Genomic DNA, 25,589 nt, shown 5'->3' with positions numbered 1-25,589 from the left:
CAATGCATTACTTTCTATCTCTCCCTGACCCTGCTGTGGCTGTCATTACAGTGTCACATCCTTTACAGGTCTGTTCTCTGATTTGGGCTTGAACTACATTAATCTTATGTTTCCATCTGCCACCTGGACTAATTTTGAAAAGGATTTAAAATCAGTTCTGTTTCGTAACATCAGTGTTGAAATGAAATCGAACAGAGTTGAATTTGGACCCTTTGTCAGCTCAGGTTAGGATTGCTGGCTGGTAGGAATCTTAATCCATTTGATTGTGACCAAACCTGCAAATTTTTTAACCCTTTCAGTCCTGAATTATTTTTGTCGAGCTAAAGAATGCGAGATTGAGTTACATATTTCAAAACGGAACTCCTTTATTGAATATACATGAGAACAGGACCAAAAAAAAAAAGACATGTTTTACATATATTTATATACACTACCTCAGACTGGGACCTAGGAGTCTTGTGAGGTTCCAACGTGATTTCCGACGGCATGTGTTAACAAATGGTGCTAAGGTAAGAGTTAATACTGGAGCGAGATCAGACCGAAGTGTACAAGCTGGTAGAATGGTTCTGATGGAAACGTGGTATTAGCAATCGCCACTGTTCAGCAGCTGAGATTAGAGTACTGCCTGCCAGTTCTGCACTGTACCAGACTGCTGTCTGTCTGGGGAGCAGAGACAGCTCTGACCTTGCAGCAGGTTCCAACAGCTTCTATCACATGCACCTGGGATCCACCGACTCCCTTTTCTCTCTGAACGTTTCAGCTGAATACTGCTGGAAACTACAGTCCATAAGGTGGAAGACTGAAATGTAGCTTTTATGAGTTTAACAAAATGTACAATCCAACAACAGAATACACTTGTTGTAGACGGAATTATAACCTGTTTGTAGCAAGGTGGTTATTGTGTTATCTCCATCCCTGAAGTGGAAGACAATTAAAGTAGTGCTAATCGGAGTCTGTGAAACCTGGTGTGCTAAAGACTAGGAGAGGTCTGGAGACCTGGTGTGTGCTGCTGGGCTGCTTCGGAAGGCTGTGTGTTCAGTCTAAGCTCTGACAGCTGAAGGGATGAGGTGAGCTTGGAGCCACGGCAGGTTCCTGGATCCTGATCCCTCACAGCAGGGAGCTGGTCCCAGCAGCAGTGTGTGGGGGAGGAAACAGCAAGGGGAGCAAAGTGTGGCCAGCTAGTTCTGCTGCTCCTGCAAGAAAAGGACTACAAGGGCTGACACAAGACAAGTTTCTATGTGAAAACTTCCATTCTACTAATGAATAGAATTACTGTGGACTATTAAAGCTTTGGCAATCAGCAACGAGAGTGCAGGATATTATTTTGTATTCAAAGATTATTAACAGCAAGTGCACAATTTAGATGGGGGGGTGGGGGCGGTGTATGTATCCCAGGTGTTGGCTCTAGAAAGATCTCATGTGCTGGGAGTCTCAAGCAGCCCACACAATGTAACAATTGCAATCTCTTCCTGAGCCTGCTCTATGTTGTTAAGCCGATTTTCTTCTTTATAAAGCTATTGAAGTGCGGCAAAGCAGCAAATCGCACCATTCATCTCGGCTGCCTCTGCCATTGGCATTGAAAAGATTGTCAGGTGTTACGATTTCATATTTATAAAATGTCTTTTCAAAGTATTATCATGTTACTGACTCATTTACAGATGCTGACATCATTCACTGAGTCAGGAGGTGTAATTGCCGTAGTGGTTGCGCTCTGTTCCTCAGAGGACAGAAGCTATAAGGGAATGAGATCTATTGATGACAGCTGAGATGGCCTTGCCTGAGATAATGGAAGTGGTCAGATAATGGGAACTGTCTTGATTGCATCAGTTCAGCACAGTAGTTGATAGTTCATGGTGTTGCTAATAAAAGTCGTGAGCAACCAGATGAATTTGCACATTTTTTTCTTCTTTTGTTGAAGCGACACATAGAGACCTACCTAGCTAATGCTTATTTGAAGGTCAACTTTTGAGGGGGCAACAGTGACACCTGGTGGCTGCACAGATACATTACAGGCCAGGTCCACATGTGCTAGGGGGGAGGTCTGATTGCAAGCAAGGTTTGACTGTAATGATTTAACTAAACCAGGTGCATTGACTTCAGACCGGATCCTGTCCAATATCTGTTTCATATGTCAATGGAACGCTGTCTGTTTTTTGTCCTTTTTTTCTTTGTGTGTCGCTTGTTCCATTATCCTGGGTCATCATTTCTTCTTGTCTGCCTCATTACCTCATCATGTATTTTGCATTGCAATAATGTCTGCAGTTTTATTTCTGCTTTTAATTTCCTTTAAGCCTGTTTTATTTTTCTCTTCTTTTTTTTTCTTCCTTTTCCTGCTGCTAATGGACCCTCCTTGTGTTTTACAGGATTTGTCTTGATAAGGAAATACCTAGGTACCTTTTTGTGTGCTAATTCTGCTCATAAAGTTCTTTTTTCAATAGAAAGCACTTTGACACCTCTAGTGCTATATTTTAACATGCTGTTAGTTTTGTATTTTATTATTAGTTTTGTGTCTTTTTTTTATTATGTTTTTCACGCTTATAAACTAAGATATACTGTATAGGCCCCATACAGTATTCACTTAAGGAATGTTTTGAGGACTGTTTTTTTTTTAAGAGTGTTCATACATTTGCTCTTTAGGTTAATTAGTATTTTGAAAAAAATGGGATTAAAAAAAACAGTCCTTAACAAAGCATTTCTTTAAAAAGTCCTTGATGTTTTGTGAATAGGTCCTACGGGGGTATAGTCTTTTAAAGGGTGGTGGATCGAAATATCGCTCCCATTTAAATAGTTCTAATGGTGCCCTGCCTATTCACATGGAGATACACTGAAGAGATACTGTTAGAGATATTCTAACCTTGATCCAGAATACACCCAGTCTCAAGTGTCTTAATTAAACAAGGCTAAATCTAAACACGAAAGTCATGCAGTCTACTTGGTCTGTCAACCTGTGAATGACTGCGCTGTAGAGATCACTCTGTCTCTTACGGTGGACCTGAGACTGGAGAAGGGCGTGGGAGGGTAGCTCAGCTGGGTTCGTTTTGTGTCACCCTGTCTGTCTGTCTGTCTAGCGCCAAATAGAGCAGAGGGAACTCAGTACTGGGATTCCCTACACAGCTCCCCAAATGATCTGAGGTGACAGTGAGAATCACAGCTATTAAAAAAGATTTGAGAGCTGTAGCCTTGGGGCTATATATAAAAAAATTAAGTTCTGCTCTGCTTCTGAGCATTTTTAAATTCAATCAGTGTTATTCAAAGAGACGCTGTGGTGCTCATACACGTGACCGCAGTCTGTGCTGTCACTGTTGTCAAGGCTGGTTGGTGGTGTGACTCATTGAGACACCATGGGAGCCTCGCTGTGTCCCAGACCGGATGTAACACATGAGCAGTCAGCAGAGCGCGACACATTGATGTGACACAGGCACCCTTAGATAAACCTTACATTCACACCGCTAACAACAACAAAATAAAGAACTGTTGAGAACAGAAAATACTAAAGAGAGAATCCTGACAGATCTTTGATTTCACCTAAAAAGAAAAAGTGTATGTCAGGGACTTGCTGCTACATGTGTCAGTTTTATAGCCCATCCATTTTCTTTTGGTACAAATTTCCATTTTATAATGGAGTAGCTGTGCTGAGTGTAGTAAACGGAATTGCACATTGACGTGCATCTTTATCACATGTTCAAGTGAATTGTGGGGACATTAAATCTGTTCTATGAGTATGACGTTAATAATATCACTAGGTTCTTCCTACTGAGACTGACATTTGATTCATTTCAAGGTTTATTTATATTTTATATACAGCATTTTAATAGCAAACAAAGTCTTTTACCAAGTTTTTATTGGAGGTTTTTGCAAATTACAAAAAAAGTAATTTCAAATAGAAATAAATTATTCGCTGACAAATATGCATCGGTAGGTTGTTATTGTTAAAGTGCAGTATATTAAAAGTATTATTTTGTAAAAGTAACTGTACAGATAGAAAGGAATCTGTTGATCTAATCTAGTTTATTATTAAAAACTGAAAAGATAAAACGGATTCTGTGTGCAAGCAAGATTCCAGCCTCCTACCTAACAAAGCAATAGAACAGAATGCACCAAACAAATAATCTCACATTTTATAAGCTTTATACGTGGCTTGTAGTTAAATTGCTAAAATGCAGGGATGTCATCATTGTGGCTCTTTTCCATGGGTTTGTATCCCTGTCACCCAGGTGATGTCTCTGTATATTTCAGGACCTTCTACCGATTTGAGGCAGTGTGGGACAGCTCTCTACACAACTCTCTTCTCCTGAACCGCGTGACTCCGTACGGGGAGAAGATTTACATGACCCTGTCTGCGTACCTCGAGGTGAGTGCTGCTGTGCCTCTCAAACTCTGAACGAGGTTTGAGGGGAAAGCGAATCAGAAAGCCAGCCCCTTTAGGCACGTAGTTTTACATATTAATGTATACAGCTTTGACAATGCAGTTTTCACGCTACACAGTCCTTGCTGGAACAACATTTTGAAAACGGCATTCATCACAAGAAGCAGCAGTCATCAACCTCACCACTGAACCCCTTTTCTATTCATCTCTCCTTTCATTTGAAAAAGCTTTATAAATCAGATGTTATGCACAGTATAACACCATTTTCCCCTTCTCTCTGTGTGATAGCTTGACCACTGCATCCAGCCGGCTGTGATCACGAAGGACGTCTGTATGGTGTTCTACTCTCGGGATGCTAAAATCTCCCCCCCTGGCTCTCTGAAGAGCCTGTTTGGCAGAGGCTACTCCAAGTCACCTGACTGGTACGGTACACATCTTGCACAAGTTTATCAAATCAGTTTTTAAAAAAAAATCAGTTTGAAGTAAATCCCATCGTCTACAGCTTTGGAAATGGCTGGGCTTGTGATGTACATAGGGTCGTCGGTATTACCGTGTGTTGATTTGTTTTTTAAATGTATTTTCTACAGTAACAGAGTGACTGGGATCCATGAGCTGAGCTTGTGTAAAATGGCAGACACAGGTAGCCCAGGTAAGTAGTTTTAAATATAGTTTTAATATTTCAGAGAGATGATTTTAACTACCATATTTTATTGTTGAAAAGTTGCATTTGCTGAATTCCACATTCATATGTTAAAAGTTTTCTTGTGAGAACTTAAAATCTAGAACATGCTACCAACCTTTTTCTTGGCTAATTTAGGCCCATAGTAACACCCGGAATGCCTAGTAGTTATCTTAGATTGATTTCAAAAATAATAATCTGCATTTACCTGGACTGAAGCCATGCAGAAATTATACAGCATCTTGGCATGCATTTTCATTACAAGCTGTTTTAGGTCTGCTGGATTTAGATCTGAATACAATCATTGCTAAGCAGGTAGCAGGTTGTTTAAAAACCACTGTGCAGATATTTTTGCTTTGATGCTAGGAGTCATTCTAATGTCCATGGTATAAAATGGGGTATCTGCTTAGCGGTCAATGAGTGCATTGCTGTCTGTCCCAGGTATGCAGAGGAGGAGGAGAAAGGTCCTGGATACATCGGTGGCGTACGTCAGGGGCGAGGAGAACCTGGCTGGGTGGAGACCTCGCGGAGACAGCCTCATTCTGGAGCACCAATGGGAGCTTGAGAAACTAGACCTGCTGCATGAGGTGGGCGCCATGGAAACCAAGGCTTTGTGACGTTCATCACCTTGAGATTCCTACTCTTGCACTTGTCCTGTCAGAATTGTTTCCTGTTGTGTTCTACTGATTTTTTTTCAGGCCAATGGGGCTTTTTATTTTGTTTTTGATGTGAATTATGTTGGCAGATAATTAAAAATAAAAAAGGTTGTAATTCTGTTGTAAAATAAGCCCTATTTTATGACAAACGAGGGCATGGAATGTGTCTCTCTAAAGTCGCACTGTTCACCTTTCAAGACCTTTTGATTCTCAATGATAATTTAAACCGAAGTAGCGTCATTGAATTGAAACTCCGCTCATAAATGAGGCTGTGAAATTGGACTTCAAGTGTGTGTCACCATCCGTTCATTTTGCACACATTGGCAATCATAAGGAGATAATAGAAAGCTTGCCGGGGTCCAGCAATCTGAGATGCAGAGCAGTCAGTAGTTGTGCATCAGCCTCTCTCCATCAGGGCTGATTGTATATTCGACAGGACAGGAGAAGAGGTCCCTTAGACCTGGAGACACACTGTGACTGGAATTAGTTATGTCTGTTCCAAAGGTAAAGGGATTTAAACTGACAAGATTAGTGATTTATTTCCGCAGCGGGGGACAATAATAGCATGTGACACTTTATTAGGGAGTTCAGTCAGTACTTGAAAGGTAACAGTAATATTCTGGAGACCAGCAGGTTTATGTACTATATTTATCATAGCTTGTCAGGGTTTTAGATCAGTATGCAGACAGTACAACTCTGGGCGATGCAGTAGAAGGATGTGTTTTGTTAAAATGTAATAGTGAGCCTCAATGATATGAATCTGCCCCCTGTTGGTGAGATCAAGCTAAAAGCATTATAACCGTACCTGCAGACGAGTCTGCCTCTGTTGCATAGCTGTTAAGGTGCTGACACAGACAAACCTGGCTCTGTTGCATAGCTGTTAAGGTGCTGACGCAGTACTTGTCGCACCCTGTCAGGTTGAAAAGACCCGGCACCTGCTGCTGCTGCGTGAGAAGCTGGGCGAGACGACGGCCCCCAAGTCCCTGAGCGAGTCCATCTCCCCCAGCATGAGCAGCGGCACCCTGAGCACCTCCACCAGCATCTCCTCCCAGATCTCCAATGCCACCTTCGAGAGCGCCATCACCCCCAGCGAGAGCAGCGGCTACGACTCGACCGACATCGAGAGCCTGGTTGAGCGTGAGAAAGAGCTCGCCACCAAGGTACCCGAGCCTGCCAGCTAGAGGCGTTCGCTCTCGCATTCACACGGAAACAACTTCTTAAAAGTTTTATGTGAACTATAGCTTTCTTGTGCTGATGTATATCCTAATGTATATGCAATCTGTTTTAGTGCCTGCGACTCCTAACCCACACCTTCAACAGAGAATATAACCAGGTCTGCAACAGCATCAGTGACTGCAAAGTAAGAAAAGCTTTCTATGAAACAACAAATGCAGGATAGTCATCCAGAGTGAATAAACATTTATAGCATTTATTTTACATTAGGTAGGCATTACAGTTTTGCATGCAATATATATAGTTTAGTGCTTATATGCTGTTTTATTAATGATTTTGGCTTGCTTTGTAAAACAACTGGAAAAAGGTCATTTACCTTGGATAGTGGATCAATAACCTCGACAGCACACCCTTTATAGTAGTGTGTCTTAGCGCAGTATGACGCATGCAATGTCTGCCGCTTGCATTTCGCGGCTGTGCAGTGAGTGATTGCTGAGGTGCTGTGTTGGTTTCAGCTGTCGGATATCTCTCCGATGGGACGGGATCCTTCAGTGTCGAGCTTCAGCAGTGCCACCCTCACCCCGTCATCTACCTGCCCCTCCCTGGCGGACTCCAGATGTAACTCCATGGACCAAAAGTAGGTCGACTGATGCTTTCATTTCAGACTCCTAGAAATGAACAGCGATTTGTGAGCTGTGGATCGCACTGGGGTTAATGCTGCTGATGAAACACGATTCTTATCAGTCTAGTTCATAAAACAGCCTTGCCCTCCCTCAGGAAAACACAATCAGTCAGTTTGTTACATGACTCTGCTCCACTTCTTGAAATACAGTGGGTATTTATTCAAATGTTTAGCACTGACGTTTTACACTGTTTTAATGGGCAATAAGAACCACAACCTTACAGAGCCATGAAGAAAGACTGAACTAACTCCTGGCTTCGTCCCTCTGCGATGTCGCTTCTTAGTTGTGTTTGCATTCCCTGCTTAGAACTGTCACTTGTCCTCTTGTCAGCTGAGCTCTAAGGCTGGTTCTGTACTGTGTTCTAGAACTCCAGAAGCCAACTCCAGAGCCACCAGCCCTTCCTGTCCAGACTATGAGAACTTACCCATGGTCCCCATCGTGGAGACCTCCTACCTGGCCCGAGCCGGCAAGAACGAGTTCCTCAACCTGGTCCCTGACATCGAGGAGATGAGACCCGGGTAAGCGGTTGCAAACATTTGACAGTACTTTTCAAATTGCACTATTCACAGTGAATGCTAGAATAAAATAAGGTAGGTCAATGGCAACAGGCTCCCGGGCTTGGAGGCTTCTCACTGAAGGGTTGTTTTAATCTGTGGTTTTACCTGGAAGCAGGGATGAAGTTGCCCTCATGCTGAGCTTTCACATTGCAGGTCGGTGGTTTCTAAGAAAGGCTACCTGAACTTCATGGAGCCCAGGTCTAACTCGTGGGTGAAGTACTTTGTGGTGGTGCGGCGTCCCTACGTCTTCATGTACCACAACGACAAGGACCCCGTGGAGAGGGGCATCCTGAACCTGTCCACCGCACAGGTCGAGTACAGCGAGGACCAGCAGGCAATGCTGAAGGTGAGCTCAGTCACAGAAAACCCTGATGACACTTCCTCTTCCAGTGAAACCCTATTGCAATTACAGCATTTGTCCACCAGGTGACACCAAACACATGATTCAAAAAATAGAATCAACACTGTTGATTGTTGAAACTGATTTTGACCACAATGGAGTTATTAGACCTCTTATAATAAGTATAGATTTTTGAATCACCCTTTATTGATACTGTGACCTGATTTGGTAGTATGTAGTGCTTATTAATACCATTGGCATGTTAATGGGTTGAGGACCAAATGACACAATCTCTCTCTGCACACGTACTGTATTGTTATTATCATTAGGTTTTGAATGATTCTTCATTTTATCCACTTCTCCACATGTCAATGTAGAACTAAACCCAGACACTGCGCAGCCTAACCTACTGAATGCTGTATGTTTCCTTTCTCCAGACGCCCAACACGTTTGCAGTGTGTACCAAGCATCGTGGGCTTCTACTGCAGGCTATCAATGACAAAGATTTGAATGACTGGTTGTATGCCTTTAACCCACTTCTAGCTGGCACAATAAGGTACAGTCTGCGTTGTTTAATACAGAATTTATAATAATGTCATAATTTAAAATGGCTGCCGTGCTTACTGTACATCTTTACATCATCTATATTCAGTGATTACTATATCCACTGAGTTCAGTTGCATTTAATTTAGTTGAAATTAGTTGTGCTAAAAAATGTAAAAGTATATAAACTACTCCTGATGATGCTAAACATCCTCAGATCATTTTCTTTTATGTTTTGTTAAATGATAGACAATATCTTCACATATGCGACTACTGTATTTAGGTCTGATTTCATTGAGAGACTAGATGCAACGCTACACGGTTACATGGTGTCCATGTTTTGGCAGTACGTAGGTATTTATGTTCGTTTACTGGTCTTCAGTTTTGATTGCAGTTGTCTTTCCTAGACCTATATACAGATCTGTAGTGTCAAGTCAGCAATGAGTCGACCCTACAGCTAAAAGCAACCTCCGATATGAGCCGTTCGAATTTGAACTTTTGTTGAAACTCATTCCAGTCATTGGCTGCTGCACACTTTCAGTCATCTGGTATGTAAAGAGGGCCAGTTAATCCGATTGTAAAGGTGGGAGTGGTGAGTTCTGAAGGGGGCACCAGTGGCAAGTCTTGTAACAGAATGGTATAAAGCATGTTGTTTTAATCAGTAGGCTTTTGGAGGTCATGTTGTAATGGAATGAATGAATTTACCAATGCACGGTTTATTTTTTGTTTCTAGGTCCAAACTTGCCCGAAGGTGCTCAGGGCAGCTGAAGAATTGAGAACGGTCCCTCCACTGAGTGCAGGGAATACAGTACCTATTCTTCTGACTTGCCTTTGAAGATACAAAGTGTTAACACTTATTTATCTGTGTGATTCTTGACGGTTTTCTCTTGTATGTAGACCTGTGGCTTAACTCTTCTTCAAAGCACCTTTTTAAGTTACCCAAATCCTCCTCCTCCTCCTCCTCCTCCTCCTCCTCCTCACCTCCCTCCCTCCTTCTCCTCCTTTTTGTCTTTCCTAAAACTTAACTAGTAGCATGTTGTAATACAGTCTAGTTGTGTGTGCACGATTTTTCAGCAGTTTTTTCCAATTCTGAGTTTTTGTGTCTGTAAGGTTGTCCTATCAGTGTTATCTGTCAGTCTGAAACATTTTTGAGTTGTACCCGCATGGTACCAATGGCTGTCCTCGGGTTAAGCAGAGATTCATGCACACAGCAAAAGAAAACAGACAAAATATATACCATTTAACAAATTATTATGTACTTTGCTTATATTAATAGTGCAATGCCTAAATTGGAATATTACCATATTTAACAAAACACTACAGAGATTGCTTGTTGGCGATTGTCTGTAGGATTTCTCTCTGGTTGACAATTGATGGAATGTCAATATAGGTACGGTATTGGCATTAGAATTGTGTCTCACTCCTTCACACAGAGGAATGAGACACCTAGAAAACGCCTCTCTCTTTTGCAGGCATGTTTAGGCATCTTTGGTTAGCCTACTTTTTATTTTTATTGGGTAACTTTTAATCATCTCTGTCGGGAATCTATTGCAGACTTAGGAAAAATATGAACGAAAAGTAAAATGGGCGAAACCAAATTGCAATCTTGCGTGTCATAAAACGAAAAAAAAAAACCAGAACGAAAAACAAAGAAGCATCGGGTGAGATTAGGTATTTCAGTTACTCTGGGGGCAGTGTATTCGTATTCAGCTAGAAAACAAAATACCAAAATGGCTGACAGAAAGCCAATGCAAAAAGCACTTATGTTTCTAGATAATCTTACTCCAGGCCAGACAGAGAACTGATGCAGCCTCCACAGACCCACAGAACATATGTGCTGTATTACTTCATATAAGCAGATGTACCTAAAATCATTGTGTTATAACCAGCTGTGTCATTGGACCATCCAATTACTGGACTGTAACTATTACAACAACATACAGGTGAAAAACATTAACGCTGTATAAAAACGAAAAACAAAAACGAATGTCTTATGTATATGTCAGTGCTAGAATAATGTTTGTACCAGTGACGTGTCTGCAGCGGCGATTGCAAGACAGATAATTTTATTTGATTTGACTTTTAATTTGTATTTTATATCTTTTAATATTCCCTGGATGTTTTAGTGCAGGTTTATTCTCACAATGATTTGGCCAAAGGGATGTTAATATCAGGCACTGTTATTTACAGCTTCCTACAGCTTGAAAACTACTGGAAGGTCTGTAGATGGTACTAGAATAATGAGGTCATTTTAGATCCTTCAAGGGTTCCAAGTACTATTGGATTAGAACATGCACCAGAACCTAAATGAGCTTCTTCAATATCCAGGATATATACCTGAGGTACAGCATTGGACTGTGCCAAGCATATATATGTTTTAGATTATATGCAAATGCCCAGATGTTTATGACCTGAAATAGCAATGACAAAATGATCAAAGCCTTTTGTAGCTAAGAAAATATTACAGCATTGCTAATCATGTCACTAGAAGATAACTTATTTGAGTTATGGGGAAAAGTCTTTCCTAGGTTACAATGTTTAGCACTTTCATTCCTCATGAAGTCATAATGGGAGTATGCAGGACTAGGCTGATCTTAAAGATGGCTGCAGGAGAGGTGTGAGCAGGCACAGTATTGTTAGCTGCTGATTTTAATGTGCTTTAGATACTGTACTAGCAAGCACTGACTGCCAGGATTGGTTAACCTGAAGTAAGAGGTACATGGTTAATGAATGGAGTGGTAAGTCCTGCTGAATTCGTTGCATTACAGAATATCACCGAAATGAAGTAACAAACTAAAATACTCTTGATTTTTATTGTTTTAAAAACATTAATTAAAAACTTTGCTCTGCATAAATCTGAAACTGGGTGTCAGAAATAAACTGGATGAAACATAGGCCTATAAAATACTTTTATATCTATTCAACATTTAGATGGATTCCTTACAATTGTTCTTTTACAATAATTTTACAATAATTTTACAGTACAGTATTGCTGTATTGGTTTGAAAGGGATGATGGAATTTGCATTGTTCAATATTTTACAAACCAGCCTGACTGAAGTGTGACAATACAGGGGATTGTGACTCTGGCCAGCCAACCAGTAGTACATGCAATCCAACACACTTAAAGAAAAGAGGCTGGGAATGAGTGGACCAGGGAAATACAGACTAAGGACATGCATTCTTTACACCACTTATTGACCTTTTGATACAGCATACTTTTCATTTCTCTTCAAACAGAGCGTGGCTATTCTTCATGAGGTGCCCAGAGTCTGGGGTCAGCTAGCCTGCAGAGCACAGGCACCCATACATACACAGAATGTCAACCTGTCCTGGCCCTTTCAGCTTAACATACACTGAAATATTACCATCGGCTAGTTGACAATGAAATGAATTTACAAGATCACTTGCATGAAATCCATACTTTATAACAGCTGTCAGAATGTCTGGCCCTTATAACTAGTAGTCAATAGTTGGTTTAAAAGTGGCTATGCAAAATGAAGACCCTGTGCAGTTTGTCAGAGCAAAGGTTTTCATTAATTTTGAGTTGCTGGTTAACGCAAAGTGTAGAGACTTTATTAACTGTATTTATTATTATTTTAACATGTGTCGTGTGTATATATATATATATATATTGGGTTGCAGTTCTTTGCACAGTAGAATTCAATAGTAGGACAGAAAGGCATACAGTACAAAGGTTTGCATATTTTTAATAAAAGTCATTCCGCTAACTCTACCTAAACATATACTTGAACAAAATGAAGCAGTGTGATGCTAAAGTGAAGGGTCGTTCGATTGGAAATCCTGGTATTACTGGTAAGGGGACTGGCACTGATGCTGCTGCATCAGTGCCAGTAGTGCGGAAGTGCGGAATGTGCTGTCAGTAAGATGACGCCTGTTTGCATTTTATTAGCCCATCGTGGCTGGTTCTCCCAAATACCATTGTGGTCCGAGATTTTTTTTATTATTGTTATTGGGAACTGGTTTAATTTGTGTGCTTCCTGTTTGAAAGGACATGTCAACCTGTTTCAAAGATTTCAATTTCTTTACAGGTGATCTTTAACTTGAACACTAAATGGTGTTCTTAGCGATAGCCTAGTTCTATACCATAGGATTATGATGTTGAAAGTGGGCCTATATTAGGTTTATAATAGAAGGTAATATCTTGAACATCTAATTGTACTTTTGGCTGAGGTCTACAAAGTCCAGCTCCTTACTCATCTATTCACCAATTTCATCTTAACGCTTATCATCCATTATTTAAAAAAAAAAAAAATCCAATTAAAATCACAACAAACAAACAAACAAAAAAAGATTCCCCAAATCTAAAGCAAGTTGCCCCAGAAAGAACAATTTCATTTGAAACTGAAGGTTGGCATTCCCTTTAGCACCGGTTTTTGTTTCAGATCATCGGCACTGTACATTATTTATTCGTCAGATTTGCTTCATTTTCATACATTTATTTTGTAAATATATATGTTGTATGGAGCTTGAATTAAAATGTAAATATATTTCATGTATTTGTACTAATTATAATCCATTCGCTGTATAGCCTAGACGTGTAATGCAGATATATCTAATTCTGTGTGTGTAATCTTGTACCACTGAACTGTTTAGTGAACGAGATAACAATAAAGGTACAACCAGTGCATTAGCAGAATAAGTCCTGAGTTCTGTGTTGTTTATCAGCCATCATGAGAGTGATTCAACCATTGCATAAGTGTATTCACACACATACAGTATATACATGCATGTTATGGATAAATACACGCATGCATACACACATACATGTGTGTGTAACACATTAAGACAACAGTACTTGTTATAAGTCATCAGCTGTACAAAATTCACATGTTACTAGTCATCTTGGCAAAACAATAGTGTGCTGGAGAAATTGGGGTTGGAGATGATGAAGACAGACCCCAATAAAGAGTTACCTTGAGCATGGTTTGGTTCCAGCTGTGACCAGGAGGCCCAATGCCCTTTGTGATTGAGTGTCACCTGCGATTTGTCCCATACAGTTTAAAATGAGTGGTGGTTCAGAAGGGGCAGGCATGGCTTCTGCGCTTCACTCTACTGAATGACTACATGCATTTATATTGTTACAACAAAATATGAACTCTTAAATACAATCTACATTAAACATTACAATTGTATCCAATACTACCCTGCCACTGAACATGCATCATATCTGCCCAGCCCAGACACAGGATTCAAATTCCAGTTGGGAGGTAGGTACACAGGTTACACTTCAGACCGCGTTTTATAACAAGTCAAGATACATTTCATGCATGATACAAATCTCTACAGCTTCACATAAGGTGTCACTGTTAGTATATAAAGATGTACGAGTCTGCCCCAAGTCACACAAGGAAGTGGATTAAACCAGGAAGGAGCTCTGCTTGTGATTTACAGGAAAGATGTGCTGAAATAGTTTCCTTAAACAGTTATTGAGCATTTAGAAACCTACATGCCAGGTGGTGAAAGACAACTCTCTTCCGCTCCCAGAGATTTTTACAACTGAAATGCGGGCACCTACAGAGCCGGGTAGTACGATTGGCAATCAATCAATGAATCGATCAATCAATTGTATTTTTATATAGCGCCTCTCCTGTAAAACATCGACACTGTACATAGCATAAAATACATTTGCAATTGTTAATACATTTACATCAGATATATTAAAAGATGCATTAGAAACAGCATTTAAAAACATGATTTTTTTAAGAGTATAATAATTATACTGGTACAATTGACTGTATGCCCAAACGTGGCTGTGAAGAAGGTAGACTCAAATTAAATGCAGCATTTATATGAAACACAAGCATGCAGGGGTATACAGCTTTTAAAAAATACATAAATGGGGCAAGTTCCATAGAAACCAATGGGCATCCCAGAATACCTCTGCAGTGACACCTAGCGAATTTATAAGGATATTGTTGATTTTTTTTTTTTTAATGTATTTATTTATTTATTTATTTATTATAGATAAAACCATGCAAATTGAAATTCAAATTCCCACGTCCATCAAATGACATATTAGATGTTCTCAACATAATTTTCGCTCGATTTGCATGTGAAATGACTCTGACAGCCAAGTCATGTTGACTTGCACAAATCTGCAGCTCTGGATTCTGGTCGTGACATCATGGGGAGCGCTGGCCACTGGGCTAGACTAGAGCAATCGCTTTACACTACGCTAGGAATCTCGTCCAATTTTTCCCATCTGAGCTTATTACGCGTGTATGTTGCAATATTAAAATATGATTTTAGGCTAACACCCGCGTGTAATTAATAATATAATTACAAAAAGCGGCAGGGTTTATGTCTCTTTTACACCGAGCTATCGATCGCTCGGTTACCTAGGCCTTGTTGCTCTTTCGGGGGCGGATAACGCAAGATTAATGACTGACGCTCAGTCAACAAATCCAAATTGAGTTTTCATTGGTTTACTGATTCTGAACCAATAAGGAATCACAAGAGGCGGAGCTTTGGGATCTGCGACCTCACTCCACCTGGAAACAGTGAAGCTCTTTTTCAGGTGCTGGAACAGTAAGAGAACCTGCGGGAAGGAAGTGGACTGTCACCACCACACTAATTACATTCTAGCACTGAAGGATAAAAGGCGAAACCATGGCACAGTGAGTATACATTTGAATGGCTTATACGACGTGACAAACGTACTATTGCAAGACAATTTGTAGAAGGATTGAACTGATTTAGAATGCAGACAGTGCTTGCCAAGGATTAGACTAATCCGAGTAATTACAAATGTTTTTAAGGCTTAGACAATCAAGCTTGTTTCTGAAAATAAATGCGTAGACGCACTAACACTGCCAGTAATAACAGATGCACTTGCATCCATATGATTTCCAGCTGCACTCACACCAGCTGCCGTCACGATTAAGTGCTGGTGCTGATCATAATTCATATGTGTTGCCTATGACCGGTCACCCACTGTATCCATGTGAGGGATCGAGAATGTTAAAGACAGGAAAAACAGTACTGTGGCGAGAATACTAGCCCCGGAAACAAAACTACGAACACAGTACACAGAAATGCGCGAACGAGGCACAGGAATGGGTGCCCATTTTGAAAGAATGAATGAATTACTTAAGTTTTTTTTTAAGCGAACTTTGAGTTAAATTTGACTGCAAGCTACATTAGAACGGGGTGTAGATGTTTTGTAGTCTCGCCTACCCAAACAGTCTGAAGTTGGGAATTTCCCCATAGAATAGGGTGTGTGATTTTAAGGAAGCATTTTGTTTTAACTAGCAGATCAGTTACAATTTTCTGTCCAATCGAAAAGCAGTTATGCTCTTACAACAAAAGTCCAGTCGTTTGGCAGCTGTCGGGCATTGTCCACATTTGCAGAAATCCGCTTCCTTTATTAAAGGTTTAGAGTACATGTCAGGGATGTTGCAATGTTAGAAAACCACGAGCTTGCATTAGTGTTTGGACATTTCTGGGGGTGGATTATTTGTGTAACAATGTCGTATTTCACAGTTCACTTTATCTCCCAGTATTGTGGAATTGAAATACCTTACACTACAGAAAACATTAACACCATTTATTTTTAATACACAATAGAGTTTAACACCCTACCACTATTATTATTATTATTATTATTATTATTATTATTATTATTATTATTATTATTATTAATACTTTTATCAATGACAGGTAGTGACCTCATTTTAATGAATCATTATATACAGTAAATAGGCCTACTCAGTGGAACCTCCCATGTAATCTCACATTATATATAGATAGCCATGTTCTTAGAATAAGGTTTGGCTCTATATTACCATTTACAGCTGTATTGTTACCACTGTATATGCAAATACTGTATGTGATTTGTTAGGTTTGGCAAATAAACCTTTTGTTGGGAAACTGAAAAATGTTTCCTTTCCAACAGAGCTGATATTGCACTGATTGGTTTGGCTGTGATGGGCCAAAACCTGATCTTAAACATGAACGACCATGGCTTTGTGGTAAGTACAGTTCAGCAACAGAGGTCAGCCATACACCTGGACTAGATGTCAGAATTATAGTGGGTGTTTTGGGCGTATAATTTTAACTATCATCATATATCCACAAGTTTTCTGGTCGCAGTAAAACACTGTAACATCATATAAGTGGGCATACAAGCAAATCCTATACCAATACCACGTCCTTCGGATGAGACGTAAAACCATGGTCTTATTGTAAGTGATTCTGCAGCAGCAGTTGTGATGCATAGCTCACCCCCTAATCGCTGAAAGTCGCTTTTGGATAAAAGCATCTGCTTAATGGCTAATTCAAATAATACAACTCTTTTTTTTTCAATTTAACTTTAAGCGTTTTGCCATTGTGTAATATGGGTTTTTTACATTAAGATAGTTCTAACTCATTTCAGAAGTTAGACAGTTAATATACACAGATCTGACAGTCGCTGGTGTTATTTCTTTATTATACACCATCGCAACCTTAACAGCCAGTCGGATTGCTGTGTTGCATTAGGATATGACGCTACAGCTGTTGATTTGTGATGCCTGCAGGTGTGTGCCTACAACAGGACAGTCTCCAAGGTGCAGGACTTCTTAAACAACGAAGCGAAAGGAACGAACGTGGTGGGGGCGCAGTCCCTGGAGGACATGGTGTCCAAGCTGAAGAAGCCCCGGCGAGTTGTTCTGCTGGTCAAGGCAGGCCAGGCAGTGGATGACTTCATTAGCAAGCTGGTGAGCACAGAGTAAGACTTGCCATGCTGTGTGATATCTCAATCAGATATAACTCCCTGCTTTTAAAATTGGCGTAAGTCACATTAGTGCTCCTCGTTACAAAAGCCCTCCTATGTTACTACATGAAGCTAAAAAGTGTTTCTCATTCCAGGTTCCTTTGCTCGAAGCAGGGGATATCATCATTGATGGAGGCAACTCTGAATACAGGGACACAGTGGTAAGTAAGGAGGGCTGGGGGCAGGAGTCATTCTGAAACTACCAGATATTTCAAAGCAGTCTTCTTCAGTACATACCTGATGAGCAGCACAGAACGTCTCCTTTTAAAAAGCATGCTGAAATGGTAGATGAAATGGCTCTGGTTTGCTCTGCAGCGGCGGTGCAAGGAGCTGAAGTCTGCACAGCTGCTGTTCGTTGGCAGTGGAGTGAGCGGAGGGGAGGAGGGGGCCCGCTATGGACCCTCGCTGATGCCCGGAGGTCACAAAGAGGCTTGGTGAGTCTTTGCTGGGCTCCATAGCCTTGTCTCGCTGTCCAGTGTTGCCATGCTCAGAGATGTTCTTTTTTACCCTAACCCTAAATAATGCACAATCAACACTTGTTGTTAAAAATCCCTGTGAACGACAATGTAAGTGAAGTTGCCGCAGATGTTTCCTGTTGTGCAGCATTAGACAATCTTGCATTTTCAATATGTTTTTGCACGATTTAGATAATGTCAATAGGATATTTATGCATTGTGTACAAGTTTCAACTTGTGTACCCATTTCTTTTTTTTTTTTTTAAATACATTTTTATTTCATTTTCAAGTCTTGATTCCAGAATGAGTATCTGCTTAAAGCACACTTTATTTCTTTACCACAGGCCACACATCAAAGATATTTTCCAGAGCATCGCTGCTAAAGTGGGAACGGGAGAGCCGTGCTGTGATTGGGTGAGTAGAAATAAAGGTTGCTGGAGTCATCATTAACATTATATACTGCATGATCTTATTCATGGGTTCTGCAACCTGTGCCTCTGTCATTTCACTGTCTGCCACAGTCTGCAACTTTAATTATAAATGAAGTCTCTCTGCATGTTGACAAGCCAGCCAGCCCCTGGAGGTACAGTCTCACAGCTTGGCAGTGCCAGGATTATTTTTAACTTGGTAGGTCGGGGCTTTGTTGTGTTCTGTAAAGTCCTGGAAGAGATTGCTCTCTGAAGTGTGCTTTTCCTACTGTGAGGTCCATGTCGCCACCACACTGTAAACTGCTCTTGAAGGGTTTAAGTTAGTAAATCTATAACTTGGAAGCACTCGATCAGAATCAGTCAGGTAAAAGTAAGTCAAGCAGACAGATGTTTCAGCTGCAGTTGTACACTGATGAAGACAACGAGCTGCAACGTGTGTCTGCTTGACTTGGTTTCTTATTAGTTTTATTGTATTTCAACAGAAGGCAAAATGAGTCTCTTCATGGCTTTTATTTCCGATGTAATAGTATATGTGGAAGGAGGCAGATTCAGTAGCAGCAGGTGGAGTGCAGTAGCTGGTGTCTGGTTGGAATGGTCTTGTTGATTTTCTGCTCTAGGTTGGTGATGAGGGCGCAGGCCACTTTGTGAAGATGGTGCACAATGGTATTGAATACGGAGACATGCAGTTGATCTGCGAAGCCTACCACCTGATGAAGGATGTTCTAAGCATGGACCACGATGAAATGGCCAAGGTGAGCAGGGAACAAGCCCTATGCCTTCAGTTTGTAACTTCGCTGTGTTTTGCTGTCCTACTGAATTTTATTGCTTAATGTTAGATGCATACACAATTACATATATTAATGTGATCCGGTGAATATCTCTGAATATGTGACAAAGTCCCTTTCTGTGTAGATTAGTGAATTATTTGTATTTTTTTTTTTCTTTAGGTATTTGAAGAATGGAACAAGACTGAGCTGGACTCCTTCCTAATTGAAATCACCGCAAACATCCTGAAATTCCGGGACTCCGACAACAAGCACTTGCTCCCCAAGATCCGAGACGCGGCCGGACAGAAGGGCACAGGGAAGTGGACTGCTATCTCTGCGCTGGAGTACGGCACGCCGGTCACTTTAATAGGTAAGCACCTGGGTTCTCATTTAATGGAAACTCAAGCAAAAACTGGGCCCAATGCTATCCGTAATCAAAACTTGCATTGCACAATTCTCCATGCTGTGGATGTTGCCCATGGTGACTATCTATGTGGTAGGAAACTAAACGCACAAATCTGATCTGTGATCCAGAAGTTGAAAAGTGAAACCATTGTAGCACCAAGCCTGAGTTCTGTAAATGTTGCTACAATTGTTTGCCTTTTATAATGGTCCTTATACAGTAGTAACGATTTAAAATCAAGTCTTCTCTCCACACCTTCAGGATAGTAGCACAAACAAGTTTCCCAGAAAGGCTCTTTGAACATGTAATGAGATTTGGAGACAGCTAAGCCTAACACCACACAATCTCTGTAACTGGGATAGTCTTCTCTTCTCTTCTCTGGTACTCCAGTGTTGCCTGTTAACAATATAATAAACAACCTTGTTGTTTTCTCCAGGATAAGGCTGGGGGAGGCCTCATTCACAGCCTAGAGTTGAGACTCGCAGCTGAGTGTGAATCCTGCTAGCTTCCCCATCAGTGGTTCCAGCTAGACAGACTCTTCTTTGTGTTTTTCAAAATAGTCACATTAACAGTATTTGACACCGCTCTCCCGGAGCACAGGGGCTGGGTATTTTTAACACAGCTGAGAGAGTGTGCATCTTGGGAGGTTTTCTGGTATGTCAAAAAAAAAAAAAAAAGCTGCAAATACGCACACTGACAAAAGACAACGTTCAACATTATTCTGCAGACAATGCAGTAATGCAAATTCTGTGTGTGTTTGTCTGTGGGGGTTAAGGTTTTATCTTTTAAACTGGGTTGTGTAACAGAGTCTGGCACTGAAACCAAGCCACTGTAAAAGCTGCAGATTTTTGCATCGCAAGGCATTCTTTGGTTTATTCTATGGTCTCTAGAAGTAGAAGGTAAATTAGGCTTTTCATGCATTGTCTAGTTCTCCTTTTCTTAGCCATTCTTAGTAATATGATATGGATGATAAATACACAAAAGGAAGTATTCTTTTAAATCAGGGTGCTGCTACAGTAAGCACAGAAGCACGCCTTTCTTTCTCGTGTATTATTAACATGCTAACAATGGGCTGCAGGGTCACTTGCTTAATTCACTGTGACTTGCGTTTATCAATTGCATCAATTCAATGAGCAGCATACGCAGAGTCATGCTCGACTGGCAGTTTTTTTTCTTATTTAATTAGGCAAACCTAGTATTATTGAAATGTAAATAAAGCAATGAGTAATGTTGAAATTCTGACTACGAGCTGAGTGCAGAACACTTCTCCAGAATGGATGGTCAGTATGTTTTATTAGTAACTACAGGTCCGTAAAGATTTGATGCGCAGTGCCAAGGGTATCTCTGTGATCTAGCGCGCCCTTGTCAGTAACGTACACGGGATCTCTCTTTGATAGGCGAGGCTGTCTTCGCACGATGCCTGTCCTCGCTGAAAGAGGAAAGAGTCGAAGCCAGCAAAAACCTTAAAGGACCCAAAGGGGCGGAATTTAACGGAGATAAGAAGGTGTTCCTTGAGGACATCCGACAGGTATGCTTGAATCATCCCTTTAAGAATGTTGACTCTGTTGCGCTGCTTCCTTGATTTCTTGCTGTACAACAAAGAAATGGTTCTGTTGTGTGCAGCAGCAGTATTTTAAACACTATGTGTGTTTCAGGCTCTCTATGCCTCCAAGATCATCTCGTATGCCCAGGGTTTCATGCTGCTCCGACAGGCAGCCAAAGAGTTTGGCTGGTCGCTCAACTATGGTGGGATCGCTCTGATGTGGAGGGGAGGCTGCATCATCAGGAGGTTAGAATATACGCTTGTTCATTTTCACAACACTTTTTCACACTCCGGTCTGTTTGCTGCATACTGGAGTCTATAGCTACCAGCAAAAACACTCGCTAGATGTGCATAGCACAAAGTTTCCCCAAAGAGTGTACATTCCAAGATGCTAAACAACCCCCCCAAAAAAACTACTGTGCATTTACTTAACCCTTTCATGCATGAAATGTTGGACACAATAAAATATATTTTTCAGTGACATTTTATTCCATTGCTTTTATATGGAGAAAAATTGCATTCTCATATGAGGTCATCATGCATGTGTGTCGTCTATATGTCCCCATATTTTTTTTAATCGTTCCCATAGGAGGTCGCCATGCATGAAAGGGTGAAATAGCTTTAAAACACCATCAGGAAGCCACTGAGGGAAAAAATCAAGCTTTGTTGAAATATCTCAAATGTGGCAATAGGTCTGCCCTCTTGTGGGAGAAGTCATATGACCTCATATAACCTGCTTCTAACCAAGGTCTGGGACAGGTAACAGTATTCTTGATTCCCTGGAGGATGTCAGTTAACTGCATCCCCACTGTACTTTAACTAAAAAATAGCAAGTTTGATATAAAACTTGCTTCAAACAACAAATTGCACAATGTGTATTTGGCAATGCTCAGTTGTGAAATACTGTAATGAGGAAATGCAAGGGGGAGAAATCAGTTATGTCTACTCGGGAGATGAGGAAATATACAAGGGAACTGGAGAAAGAACAGAACTTAATTCTACAGCTCATTTTTTGCCCAGGAACTACAAAAGACAGGTTTTTTCTTTTTTTTTTGTCATAATAGAATGCAGGGTAAAACTGTGCAACATACAGACAGATGTTAAACATGTGAATTTTGACCTGATAAGAAACCGGTCAGCTTAAAAAGCTTATAAAACACACTAGTGACTACCCTTTTAATTTCTTTTTTTTTTTTTCTTGCAGTGTTTTCTTGGGCAAGATCAAGGAGGCGTTTGATGGGAACCCTGAGCTCCAGAGCCTGCTTCTGGATGATTTCTTCAGAAAGGCGGTTCAGGATTGCCAAGTAGGAAATCAATCAACCCTTTCCCTCGCTGCATCGCTGCAGTGTGACTGAGCAACGAGCACAGGGCACATAGAGCTAACAGATTTACACCGAGTCTAGCCTTGTATGTCAGATCATACTGTGAACACTCCAGCACAGGACAACAAAAAGGAAGATGACTAGTGCTTGATTGACTCTGGATAGCTGAGTTTATCTTGTATAGCTCCTTGAAAGTTGTGTGGATGTGCGTCATTTGGAATAGACTGGAATGCATTTCCTTTAATTCAGTTTAGACAGTGTTTCTCTTAGCAGTGTGTTATTGGATTGCTCTCACTCCCTCCTCTCCCCTCAGGAGTCTTGGCGCCGCGCAGTGAGCACTGGAGTGCAGGTGGGCATCCCCATGCCCTGCTTCACCACGGCTCTCTCGTTCTACGATGGGTACAGACACGACATGCTGCCAGCCAATCTCCTCCAGGTCAGGGCACATAACGTTTGCAGTGATTCACTTGTCACTGCTGTACATCACAATCGCTACTTGTTCTTGGGTTTGGGATTTTTCACACACACTTTCCTTATAGTTGATTCATATGTCCTTGGCAATAACAGCAGGCAATTGCACAAGAAAGATATACAAAAATTGAAGTTAGATAGCACCAAAAGTTAGAGATTAGGTATAAATTCCTTGGAAATGTATTAGTTATATAATATATATATATATATATATAAAATGTGTAATAGTTCTATAGTAGGTGGATAAACTGCCACACCCTGTTATAGTGCAGAAGTATTTGTTTTCTGTATAATTAATTGTGATTGCTACTGATAAACCCGTCTGGGTGTAATAAGTAATACTGTCCTCAAGAAGGAACTACAGTTAACGGAAGCACTAAAGCATTGAAAAATGTTTTTGCTTTTCTTCTTTCACCTGTGCAGGCCCAGAGAGATTACTTTGGCGCCCATACTTACGAGCTGCTGACTAAGCCTGGGCAGTACATCCACACAAACTGGACTGGCCACGGAGGCAACGTGTCCTCTTCCTCCTACAACGCCTAGCGAGCGGCCGGGCCCACAACCCACAGGCAGCCGGAAGCTCTGACCACCTGAGATGGCATCTCACACATTCCTTATTTTAAACCAAATCAAAAGCCATCACCTGGTTTAGAAATATTAAATATATCTAATATTTTTTATTATAGAATTGTATGAGGAAAAACGAAGTCTAGAAGGCGTGCTGAACGAATATTTAATAGGTGGATAAATGTGGACAATAAACTCTGTAAACAAAATGTTTTGTTGTGTGTTGCAGCTTTTCAGCACTTAAGTAGCGACTGTAAGTTCAAGTGTGTGTGTGGTGTGTTGGTTTTTTTTTTTTTTTTTTCAATGCGGTCAAAAGGTTTTGATTCTAAAATCATGTTGCCAGTTTACAGCTGTAATCCTGGATTAAACTGAACACTCACAATGTGTTAGATTCTTCTGCTAAATAAAGATTCAAATCCCTTTCTAATTAGATGTTGTCCTCTGTGTATCCCAAATGCTGTGAACCCTATTTATCAAATCTTGTTTTACTTCATTATGCAATTTGTACTTCTTTTTTTTTTATTATTTGGAAATCGCCAAATAATTTTTTTTACCCCATTTTCTCCACAATTTGAAATGCCCAGTTTTTTTAAGCCTGGCTCACCGCTGCCACCCCCACGCTGACTCGGGAAGGACGAAGACGAGCACACTCGTCCTCCGAAGCGTGTGCTGTCGGCCGTCCTCTTCTTTTCACTCTGCAGGCCCGCCATGCAGCTACCTCAGAGCTACAGCGTCGGAGGACCACGCAGCTCTGGGCCGCTTGCAGGCAGGCTCACAGGCGCCCGACCAGTCTACAGGGGTCGCTGGTGCGCGGTGAGCCGAGGACACCCTGGCCGACCTAAGCCCTCCCCACACAGAGATGTTGGGAGTTTCCGCAGTTTTCCTGCACTGAGAATGGAACACAATCCTCTGGTATAAGGGTGGAGGGTTCTGGAAAGAAAACATGTAGAACTGACTTCCTAACATTAAAAGTTGGTTCAATTTGATTCACATTCTGTGCTCTACCAAAGACTTAAAAAATCCAATGTATTATTCTAAAAACAAAACAGCCCTATGATTACAGGGCATGATAATGGTAACAATAACGGTTCAATAAAACACTAAAAAAAGCCTTCTAAAGCCAAATTCTGCTTGAACGTCTCCAGTGTTATGCTATTATTAAACATAGAGGCTTTCAAAGACATGCTGCAGACAGTTCAGCGGTGGTGGGATACTGTAATTACTACATTGGGAGACACCCAGCAGTTAAATAATGAACTGGGGCAAGTGGATACACTATGAAAGCAATCGCAACTGTGTTTTAAAAAAAAAAAACCAACAAAACAAAACATACCATGAGCCACAACCTTGATATCCGGAAATGTTCTCCGATACCCCACAGTGGTGTCTCTGATGTACTCCGGAGTTGAGTTTTCATGCACATTCTCAGAGGTCTCCTGACTCTGCTTGACCGTTAACTGGACGTGGATTCCGACGTTAGAATTCAGGCTTCTTACTTTCTCCTCTCCAGCAGGGTAATCGCTGGATCTCCCTGGGGAGGGTCTTTGTCTGCCTCACCTTTCACATCTCTCAAAGGGCTGGTACTGCCTTAGAGAAGCGCAAACCATGTGAAACAGAGGGGCAGCTCAATACATGGGGTGTAAGATCTGTCCAGAGGCAGATCTGTATGCACAATCTGTCCTGCAGTTGTAGCTGGATAATTCTAGGGCTGGAGAAAGCCTAAGAATAAGGTTTAGAGGAAAACTGAAATATTGTATCCCAGTTTACAAATAAGCAAAACAGTCTAGAATCTAATTTCTCATTAAACATGAATCACTGAACACAGTGCTGAATAATACACTGTTTTCTTTACTCAAAACCA

General features: G+C 40.9%; 2 protein-coding genes across 18 annotated transcripts in view; both read left to right on the top strand.

Annotated features, from left to right (window-relative positions):
* The window catches only part of LOC117425531 (kinesin-like protein KIF1B), an 85,164-nt gene extending 71,505 nt beyond the window's left edge, over positions 1-13,659 (top strand). For 9 of the 17 annotated variants that reach the window (XM_058993171.1, XM_058993174.1, XM_058993175.1 and 6 more), the window contains 12 exons: positions 2,364-2,390; positions 4,237-4,351; positions 4,655-4,788; positions 4,954-5,015; positions 5,487-5,632; positions 6,619-6,861; positions 6,990-7,061; positions 7,390-7,511; positions 7,923-8,075; positions 8,268-8,460; positions 8,892-9,010; positions 9,731-13,659. In XM_058993171.1, coding sequence (XP_058849154.1) covers positions 2,364-2,390; positions 4,237-4,351; positions 4,655-4,788; positions 4,954-5,015; positions 5,487-5,632; positions 6,619-6,861; positions 6,990-7,061; positions 7,390-7,511; positions 7,923-8,075; positions 8,268-8,460; positions 8,892-9,010; positions 9,731-9,773 — 1,429 coding nt within the window. In that variant the 3' untranslated portion in view covers positions 9,774-13,659. The remainder of the gene's footprint in view (positions 1-2,363; positions 2,391-4,236; positions 4,352-4,654; positions 4,789-4,953; positions 5,016-5,486; positions 5,633-6,618; positions 6,862-6,989; positions 7,062-7,389; positions 7,512-7,922; positions 8,076-8,267; positions 8,461-8,891; positions 9,011-9,730) is intronic. The other 8 variants (XM_058993173.1, XM_058993179.1, XM_058993190.1 and 5 more) reach the window with 1 other exon arrangement.
* Positions 13,660-15,477: 1,818 nt separating this feature from the next.
* On the top strand, positions 15,478-24,155 carry LOC117425534 (6-phosphogluconate dehydrogenase, decarboxylating). The gene is made up of 13 exons (XM_034042518.3): positions 15,478-15,637; positions 16,915-16,990; positions 17,537-17,716; positions 17,868-17,933; positions 18,088-18,206; positions 18,572-18,641; positions 19,273-19,407; positions 19,603-19,792; positions 21,223-21,353; positions 21,481-21,614; positions 22,573-22,672; positions 23,004-23,126; positions 23,585-24,155. The coding sequence occupies exons 1-13, from the start codon at positions 15,630-15,632 to the stop codon at positions 23,702-23,704; spliced, it is 1,452 nt and encodes a 483-aa protein (XP_033898409.3). The 5' UTR covers positions 15,478-15,629; the 3' UTR covers positions 23,705-24,155.
* Positions 24,156-25,589: the final 1,434 nt, after the last annotated feature.

This window comes from Acipenser ruthenus, chromosome 20 (assembly GCF_902713425.1).
Source record: "Acipenser ruthenus chromosome 20, fAciRut3.2 maternal haplotype, whole genome shotgun sequence".
In the NCBI taxonomy this organism is placed as follows: domain Eukaryota; kingdom Metazoa; phylum Chordata; class Actinopteri; order Acipenseriformes; family Acipenseridae; genus Acipenser; species Acipenser ruthenus.
Note: the sequence above shows the minus strand (reverse complement) of the source record. Positions and strands in the feature narration are given on the sequence as shown.

Excerpts from the sequence above, each read along its gene's own strand:
- LOC117425534 (XM_034042518.3), top strand. Across the intron at positions 17,934-18,087 it reads CTGAATACAGGGACACAGTG|CGGCGGTGCAAGGAGCTGAA; the intron begins GTAAGTAAGGAG and ends TTTGCTCTGCAG. Across the intron at positions 23,127-23,584 it reads TGCCAGCCAATCTCCTCCAG|GCCCAGAGAGATTACTTTGG; the intron begins GTCAGGGCACAT and ends TCACCTGTGCAG.